The 10037-nt window shown below is 38.7% G+C and overlaps 1 protein-coding gene across 1 annotated transcript; it reads right to left on the bottom strand.

Annotated features, from left to right (window-relative positions):
• Positions 1–9092: 9092 nt before the first annotated feature.
• LOC101678891 (olfactory receptor 52R1-like) lies at positions 9093–10037 on the bottom strand. Its single transcript, XM_004782221.2, has one exon. It carries the CDS (start codon positions 10035–10037, stop codon positions 9093–9095), a length of 945 nt encoding a protein of 314 aa, XP_004782278.1.

The following is a 10037-nucleotide window of genomic DNA, read 5'->3' as shown; positions in this document are numbered from 1 at the left end:
GCATAATCTCTTCCAGTCCCGTCCATTTGTTGCTACAAAAGTTGGGTATTCATCCTTTCTGATGGAGGCATAATCCTCAATAGTGTATATGGACCACATCTTCCTTATCCATTCGTCCATTGAAGGGCATCTTTGTTCTTTCCACAGTTTGGCGACCGTGGCCATTGCTGCTATAAACATTGGGGTACAGATGGCCCTTCTTTTCACGACATCTGTATCTTTGGGGTAAATACCCAGTAGTGCAATGGCAGGGCCATAGGGAAGTTCCATTTTTAATTTCTTGAGGAATCTCCACAATGTTCTCAGAAGAAGCTGTACCAACTTGCATTCCCATCAACAGTGTAAGAGGGTTCCCCTTTCTCCACATCCCCTCCAACACATGTTGTTTCCTGTCTTGCTAATTTTGGCCATTCTAAGTGGTGTAAAGTGGTATCTCAATGTGGTTTTAATTTGAATCTCCCTGAAGGCTATTGATGATGAACATTTTTTCATGTGTCTGAGAGCCATTTGTATGTCTTCATTGGAGAAGTGTCTGTTCATATCTTCTGCCCATTTTTTGATATGATTGTCTGTTTTGTGTGGGTTGAGTTTGAGGAGTTCTTTATAGATCCTGGATATCAACCTTTTGTCTGTACTGTCGTTAGCAAATATCTACTCCCATTTCGTGGGTTGCCTCTTTGTTATGTTGACTGTTTCCTTTGCTGTGCAGAAGCTTTTGATTTTGATGAAGTCCCAAATGATTATTTTTGCTTTTGTTTCCTTTGACTTTGGAGACATATCTTGAAAGAAGTTGCTGTGGCTAATATCAAAGAGATTACTGCCTATGTTCTCCTCTAGGATTCTGATGGATTCCTGCCTCACATTGAGGTCTTTTATCCATTTTGAGTTTATCTTTGTGTACGATGTAAGAGAATGGTTGAATTTCATTCTTCTACATATAGCTGTCCAGTTTTCCCAGCACCATTTATTGAAGAGACTGTCTTTTTTCCACTGTATATTTTTTCCTGTCGAAGATTATTTGCCCATAGATTTGAGGGTCCACATCTGGACTCTTTACTCTGTTCCATTGGTCTATGTGTCTGTTTTTATGCCAATACCATGGTGTCTTGGTGATCACAGCTTTGTAGTAAAGCTTGACATCAGGTAACGTGATGCCCCCCATTTTATTTTTGTTTTTCAACATTTCCTTAGCGATTTGGGGTCTCTTCTGATTCCATACAAATTTTGGATTATTTGCTCAAATTCTTTGAAGAATACCAGTGGAATTTTGATCAGAATGGCATTAAAAGTATAGATTGCTCTAGGCAGTATAGACATTTTAACAATGTTTATTCTTCCGATCCAAGAGCATGGAATGGTCTTCCATCTTTTTGTGTCTTCTTCAATTTCTTTCATGAGTGTTCTGTAGTTCGTCAAATACAGATCCTTTACCTCTTTGGTTAGGTTTATTCCCAGGTATCTTATGGTTCTTGGTGGTATAGTAAATGGAATCGATTCTCTAATTTCCCTTTCTGTATTTTCATTGTTAGTGTATAGGAAAGTCACTGATTTCTGTACATTGACTGACATTCAAAATGGATGGAGAGATAGAGTTTCCAAGACCTCAGAGGCTTAAAAACTATGCAGCCACTAAGCTGATAATGCAGGAAATATTAAGGGGGGTTCTATAAAAGAGGAAAAATCCTAAGAATAGCATTGAACAGAAATATAGAGACAATCTACAGAAAGAAAGACTTCAAAGGTAACACAATGTCAATAAAAACATATCTATCAATAATCACTCTCAATGTGAATGGCCTAAATGCACCCATAAAATGACACAGAGTTGCAGATTGGATAAAACAACAGGACCCATCCATTCGTTGTCTACAAGAGACCCATTTTGAACCTAAAGATACACCCAGACTGAAAGTGAAGGGATGGAGAAGCATCTTACATGCCAATGGGCCTCAAAAGAAGGCTGGGGTAGCAATTCTCATATCATATAAATTAGATTTTAAACTAAAGACTGTAGTCAGAGATACAGAAGGACACTACATCATTCTTAAAGGGACTATCCACCAAGATGATCTAACAATTGTAAATATCTATGCCCCCAATATGGGAGCAGCCAATTACATAAGAAAACTGTTAATCAAGATAAAGAGTCATATTGATATGAATGCATTAATAGTAGGAGATCTTAACATGCCTCTCTTAGAAATAGACAGATCATTGAAGCAGAAAATCAATAAAGAAACAAGAGCATTGAATGACACACTGGACCAGATGGACCTCATAGATATATACAGAACATTCCACCCTAAAACAACAGAATACTCATTTTCTCAAGTGCACATGGAACCTTCTCAAGAATAGACCACATACTGTGTCACAAATCAGGACTCAACCGATACCAAAAGGCTGAGATTATTCCCTGCATATTCTCAGATCACAATGCTTTGAAACTGCAGTTCAATCACAAGAAAAAGTTCAGAAGGAACTCAAACACCTGGAAACTAAAGACCACCTTACTTAAGAATGCTTGGATCAACCAGGACATCAAGGAAGAACTGAAACAATTCATGGAAACCAACGAGAATGAAGACACTTCGGTCCAAAACCTATGGGATACAGCAAAGGCGGTCCTAAGGGGAAAATATATAGCCATCCAAGCCTCTCTCAAAAAAATTGAAAAATCCAGAACACAGCAGCTGTCTCTACACCTTAAAGAACTGGAGAATCAACAACAAATCAAACCAACTCCACACATAAGAAGGGAAATCATCAAGATTAGAGCTGAGATCAATGAGGTAGAAACCAGAGATACAGTAGAATGAATCAATGAAGCTAGAAGCTTGTTTTTTGAAACAAAATAAAGAGGCAGCCCACAGAATGGGAGAAGATATTTGCAAACGACACTGCAGAAAAAGGGCTAATATCCAAGATCTGCAAAGAACTTCTCAAACTCAACATACAAAATACAGGTAATCATTTCATAAAACCTTTTAAAAAAGTATTGGCAAATTGCAGGTCATTAGACACTGAATATAGTCATTTCAGGACCCTTAGGTAATTTCTAATAAAGGTGAGCATCTTTTTGACCAAGCAACCCCCTTTCTATTTAATACCAGAATTGTTTTTTATTTATGTACCAAAAATGCCAAGGAATATTTGTAGTAGCTGTCTATATAAATATGTTGATGGGGATGTGAAACAAATTTGCTACATCTATCCAACTGAATACTACTGAGCAAAGAAGGAAAAAGAAGAAGAACAACAATATAGGTATATATAGAAAAAATATTGTGGAATTTCAAGGTACCAAGAAAAAAATGTAGAGCCTGATGCCTTAGAGCAGGGAAAAGACCTATAAAAAAAGGCAAGAAAGTTCAGTTTTGTTAACAGAGGCCTTTGAATAGGTGAGATTGGTTTCATTGTTTCTATATGCTAAGTTGTATTCTAATGGTTTGAAAATTACTGAATTACTGATTCTATACAACAACCCAATGAAATAGGTATCAACATTTTACAGGTAGAGAAACCAAGGTGCTCTGGAATTAAGTTTTTACAGTGTAGGAATGTAGAACCAAATTATTATCTCTAGTTTTATTCCCTATATTAAACTAAACCCTAAAAATGTTCAGAGAAAATTACTACAGCTTAACAATTCTGTATATAGTCAATCCATCAATAAAATTGCAAAAGCAATTTTTTTAGGCAGGCAGGAGCAAAGAAAATCTATCATTTTATGCATCCTCTATTTTCCTGTTAAGATTTTATTATTTTAAAGAGGGTAAAACAGACAGAGAGAGAGAGAGAGAGCACTGCAGATGGAAAGGGAGAAGCAGACTCCCTACCAAACAGGAAACCTAATGCAGAACTGGATCCCAGGGTCCTGGGATCATGACCTGAGCAAAAGGCAGAGGCTTAACCAACTGTGCCACCCAGGATCCCCTTATCTCTCCTCTTTCAAGTTTGCTAGTTCCATTCACTCACCAACTAGCCAAGCCTTTCAGCAAAGTACAGAAGTCCATGTATAACCACATACCTTAGACAACATCTCTTTCTCCACAAAGTTAACAACCACTGTCCACTATGAGAATTGTCTTTCAGCACTTTTTCTTTCTTCTTTTTTTCCTCTTTATGGCCATCCATGTATGAGGCTTTTGTGCCACTGTATTCTCCTTCTAGTTAGTACCAACTTGCCCACCAATCCATCTGTAAACAAAGCCTGAATATTTTCCTTCTCTTCCAGTAACTTATCCAGAACCTTCAGTGGGACCATGAATGTGAAGCAATGGAGATACATCTATAAGACAGTGATAAATGTCATGGGATTCTGGACAACTGTTCACAAAATTTATTCATGCTTACTTTGACTTTGTACTTTATCTTTCCTACCATATTGGTTCCAACTTCACAGATGTGGTAACATGAATATTTTACCAGCTCATAAATGTAATATAACCAATTATATAATTAGGCCTCTGGAGATGAAATCATTAAGATAAAATTTGTCCATAACTCCATGAATCATTTTGCCCCAGTAATTTCATAGGTATGAAAATCATTGTGATTAAATTTGGCCATCATCCCATTAATCATCTTGCCCCAATAATCTCATGCTTTAATCAAAAAAGAACATGATGGAATATTTGGTTGCATATTATCAGTGAGAGATGATATCCCATGTCTAACAGTCTTCAAGGAATTTGGGTATTCTCCTTTCCTCAATGAAAAAGTACACTTATAAGTGGACAAATTTACTTTTGTAAGTACATTTTAAGCCTGTGAATTTACTAAGGTTTTCATTGGTGAAGCTTGCAAAACCCAATCTGCCCTCTGGGAGTGCCAAGAAAGGTGCCAAGTCTCTGAGCTCTGGGTGCCAGACAAACTTATGATCGCTGGGCACTGCTGGAACTGGGATATAGACACAGTGCCTTTTGTAGGACTATAACATATTTCCATGTGAGGCTCAGGTGGGGATAGCTCCAGGCTGCCCTTTTGAGATGCAGGTTGGCCAGTTCACTAGATGGCTAGCCCTGTGCTGCCTTGATTTGTATACACATGCCCAAGGCTAAGGAGAAGAGGTAGGAGATGTTCCCTCATCTGGAAGCCTGCTACATACTGTCTGGGCCTCTGGTTATGTCTTGTTGTCCCAATGAAGAATAGAGAATGTGCCCAGTGGCTATACTGGAGGAAGCTGTGCACTGCTGGAACTGAGCACTGAAGAAACACATAGTGCCAAGCAATGGAAAAATAGCATCTTCTGTGGGAGTCTGGCCAACACAGCACACAGAAACCAGGAAGAGAAAACTCCTTCTCCCTCCAGTGTTCCTTCACTGTCTTCCACTGACACATCTTAATATTGTGTCAGCTGACAGAAGACAAGTATGTACAGAGTCCCAACACCATCATCATAGAACAGGCGAAAAGGAATTTGGAGCTGAGAGACAGCAAATCAGTAATGAGCCAGACACCTTTACGGGTGGGTATGTATCATTCCTGCAGACCCAACTCTGAAACCTTATCAAATACATCTCATGATAGTCCATCCAGGAAAATAAGGAGGGAACCATTCATCCATTGGATCTCAGTATTTATCCTATGAGTTGTTCATTTCCCCCATACTTCCTCACATGTATGAATACCAAGTGAATACCTGACAATGTGTCATGCCTCAGTGTCAGCCCTGGGGCAAGAAGCAGGAGGAGCACAATGCAAGCCTAAGGCAAGAGGTTACCATGTTCTCCTTTTGAGGAGCCAACCAATGAGTGATGCGTCTGTTTGTTGAAACCTTGACTAGACAATAAGCTCACAAGATTTGGAGTGGTACGCTAAAAATAAAGCTGATTCATGACACAACTCAAACCCTGATGTTCTCACCAGGAGAGGCTGTATGTTGACAGAAGGCTGGTGCCTCCAAGTAAGGTTTGAGCCATGTCTCCTGTCGAACTGAACAGTAACCTTTGTTCTTTTCTGGTACAAACTTTACTTCCCCATTTACTTCCATAAATCAATTAGGGTGGCTTAGTTATCAACTTCTATTTCTTCACTTTTTTTTAACCTCTCAGAAGAGAAATGGTTCAGAAAATGTTTCCGTGGGCCATGCGTTTTAGAAAAGATGGAGGTAGCTCCAGGACAATGGGGAAAGTTCAATAAGCATATAAAGCCCATAGACGTGTTCTCAGAGATAGTTGCTAAGAGCAACCCTTTTATAAGGAATATTTGTCATTGTGAAATTCAGTACTTTTTACATTAAAATTATAATATTCACAATAGATTAAAAAAGGAATAAAGGAAGGGAAGAAATGGAGGAGGAGGAGTTGGGGCAGCAAATTGAACAGGAGAAAGAAAAACTGGAAGAGGATAATGCTAAATTTTATTTAATCTTTTACCTAAATTTTCTTAGGTGAATTTGCCTTTTATGTAAATTTAACACTTCTACGGACAGAGTTGTCACTGACTTGCTCCCTGTAAATACAAAACAAAACTGATTACCAGGTTTTTTTTTGGTGTGTGTGTATAGTTCTGGTTGCTTTTCCTCCTGGTGACCTTAAAGCCATTTATGGATCTAGAGATCAAGGAATGTTCAACTCAGAATGATGCAGATATATGTCAAGGAATGCTTGGAGGATGTAGCATAGACAAAATTGAGCCGTATAATTCCATTATGATCCTAGACAGATGCTGGATTAAATACATCCGGGTTAAGAATTTTTATTCCTTTAGTTAATGCTCTGACTATAATATGTATATATACTAGAATATGGAAAATCACTTTTCAAAATCAAATTATAAGCCACTTTTTTTCCAGTTTTCTGCCTGACCAATGCTGATGACCAGCTCTCACCTCTAGCACATTTCCTTTTATATTAACCTGAGGACCAAGTGATCATTGTAGGCTTATGTAAATCTGTTCATTTGTCTGTTGTTCCTTTGCTTCAAGCTGAAGGTATTTAAGTAGATCTTATTTTCTATTCTTTCTTTGAAAATTATATGCCCTCCTAAATGTACCACCGGAATTATACTTTTTATTTCCAGTTTTCAAAGTTGAGGGCTGAATAAGATTTGGTAATTCTGACATCAGCGGTCTAAGATACCAGAATGCTTCTGATTCTGGCTTGCTTTCTGTTTTAGGAGATGAAATGCCTTCACTGGCCAATAAATGTGAAGGGACTGGATATAAGACCATGAAGAAAAGAGGAGTCAATGATAAACCTGAAAGCTTGTGACCTACCTAAATCCACTCACATTTAAAAGAAGGTGTGATGACCAAACAGAGCCCATCTGTGGGAAGAATTCTACATAAAGTCTGTGATAGAAAAAAAAAGGACTCATAATCATTTACTGTTTTGCTGATAACAGATCACAAACCTTTTATGTCTCTAATATCTGGGAATCTTAAAAATGCTCCTTCAGAATACCCATTCATTTCTGGAGACAATTTTAGGCTCCATTAGATGTTTTCCTAGGAGAAGCAAACATGTTCTGATTCCTCTTCAAGCACCTTCATCTGATGCTGGTTTTAGTAACATAAGAGCCTGAGTTCTAGAACCTTCTTCACTATTGGCATTGACAGGAGAGTGGTGAGGGAGGATAAATACACAAATGCAGTAATTTCGATGTATGATTTTACTGTGTTTGTGGTGATGCTGTCATGTGTGTTTGCATATGTCCAAACTCATTAAAATGAATACATTAAATATATGCACTTTTTTTCTTGTTTTATTTTTTATGCACGTTTTTGTATAAGTACATCACAATAAAGTTGAAAAAATTAGAATAAATGTGGTTTTCTAAATCAGCTTAACATTTTACTTTTGAAAAGGAAATTAAATATTAACAAATACTCAATCTTCTAATGATTTTCTCACTACCTTAGCCATACAATATAGCTATGTTCAGAAGAGAATCTCCTTATCCATTTATTTTCCAAAACTTCTTCACTCTGCAATCCATTGTCATCAGGGAATAGGCAATTTCTTGAAGGAGAGACCAACACTCAGCATACCAAATGCTCCCTGTTACCAGTCTCAAAACGTTGTGGGAAAAAAACAAAAACCAAAAACCAAACAAATGTTGTGACTGTGGCAGCAATTTTCATGGAGATGTTCAGGCTTTCCTGGAACTTGCTGTATTCTGGAGTCTTTCATCTTCTCAGATTGCCTACTCCATTCCCTTAGGCTTTGGCACCAAATTAACCTTTTCTGTGCACTTCTGTTCTTGTCTGAATTATTTTTTTCTCATATTAGAATTACTTGCTGAATCAAGGATAATTTTAAAAAATACTTTAAAATGCAAAAAGAAAATTAAAATACCACAAATCTCATGATTGATTTGTAATTATTAGCATTTAGATGTAGTCCCAGAATCTTTTTCTATGCATATGTATTTTTTTCTTAAAGATTTTGGTGTTTTTTTTGTTTTTGTTTTGTTTTGTTTTGAGACAGAGAAAGGGAGGGAGAGATGCAGACAGAGTGCAAGTACAAGCAGGGGATATGGCAGGCAGGGGAGATGCAGGCTTCCTGCTGAGTAAGGAGCCTGATATGGGGCTTGCTCCCAGTATCCCTGGATACTCCAGCAGAAGGCAGCTGCCAAACTGACTGAGGCACCTACGCAACCCTGTATTTCTTTTAAAGTTGGTTTCAGCCTTATGGATGGATGTCATATTATATCTGGAACATTTTTCACATCGTTACGTGCTCTTTGCAAATATATTAGTTACATGATACATGATGATCTTCAATTGATCATTCTTCATTTAGATCAATATATATATTTTCCTGTTTTTGTTTTTATAAATAATGGATCTATATATTTCTTTGTGCTCCCCCCCCAATTCTATTTTTATAAAGAGGTTCCAAGATGGGGAAAATACATACTTTATAACTGTTTCCTTGTGATGGTGAAGATTGATCAAATCAGTATTTATGATCAATCACATGTCATAGAGAGCTCTTGTTCTGGGCATTGTGAAAATTGTTCATTTCGTTCTGGAGGTTTGCTAACCTCAGGATCTGTTGTTCACAGTGAAGACTTAGTGTTAATAGGCGATGGTCCCAGATTAGTGGGGCAGTGGGGTTGGTTGTGCTGCTGAGACCCTTAGCTCAGGGAATTTTTCCACAACATCCTTGAATAACCCTGTCCCTGATCTGCTTGGTTCTAACTCCATAGATGATGGGGTTGAGCATAGGAGGTACCAGGAGGTAGAGATTAGCAAACATGACATGTACCACTCGGGGCACATGATGTCCAAAGCGGTGGGTGAGGAAGGTAAAGAGGGCTGGGATATAAAAAGCCAAGATGACACAGATATGGGAAGCACATGTGCCAAAAGCCTTGAGTCGGGCCTCCTCAGAGGGCAACCTCAGAACAGTTCTCAAAATCATCACATAAGATATACTAATGACAATTATGTCAAAGGCAGCCAAAGAGAAGGCCACAAAGAGCCCATATGCACGATTGACTCTAGTATCTGCACACACCAGCTTTAGCACAGCCATGTGCTCACAGTATGACTGGGGAATGACATGGTTGGTGCAGAAGGGCATCCTGGACACCATGAAGCAGAAGGGACTCACCCACAGCAACCCTCTCATCATCACAGCTGCCCCCAGTTTACCCACCACAGCTGGGGTCAGGACAGTAGAGTGGTGCAGTGGGAAGCAGATAGCCACATAGCGGTCCAAGGCCATAGCCATGAGCAACCCAGACTCCACAGAAGAAAAGGCATGGATGAAGAACACCTGGATGAGGCAGGCATGGTATTCAATCTCATGAGCATGAAACCAGAGTATAGCCAGCATTTTAGGCTGGGTGGAAGAGGACAGGGTCAGGTCAGTGACAGCCAGCATGGCTAGGAACAGGTACATGGGCTCATGCAGCGTGTGGTCAGTTCGGATTATATGAAGAACAACAATATTGCCAACTATAGCCACAAGATACATGGCACAGAGAGGGAAGGCAATCCAAAATTGGTAATTCTCAAGTCCTGGGATCCCAAGTAGGATGAAGGACACAGGATGCAAAGAGTTGTTCCCTGAGGCCAGCAT

The sequence above is a fragment of the Mustela putorius genome, unplaced genomic scaffold, assembly GCF_011764305.1.
Source record: "Mustela putorius furo isolate JIRA1106 unplaced genomic scaffold, ASM1176430v1.1 tig00003987_pilon_pilon_pilon, whole genome shotgun sequence".
Classification (NCBI taxonomy): Eukaryota; Metazoa; Chordata; class Mammalia; order Carnivora; family Mustelidae; genus Mustela; species Mustela putorius.
This window is presented reverse-complemented; position numbering and strand designations above follow the sequence as displayed.

Excerpts from the sequence above, each read along its gene's own strand:
- LOC101678891 (XM_004782221.2), bottom strand. The coding sequence starts at position 10,037 with ATGCTGGCCTCAGGGAACAACTCTTTGCATCCTGTGTCCTTCATCCTA.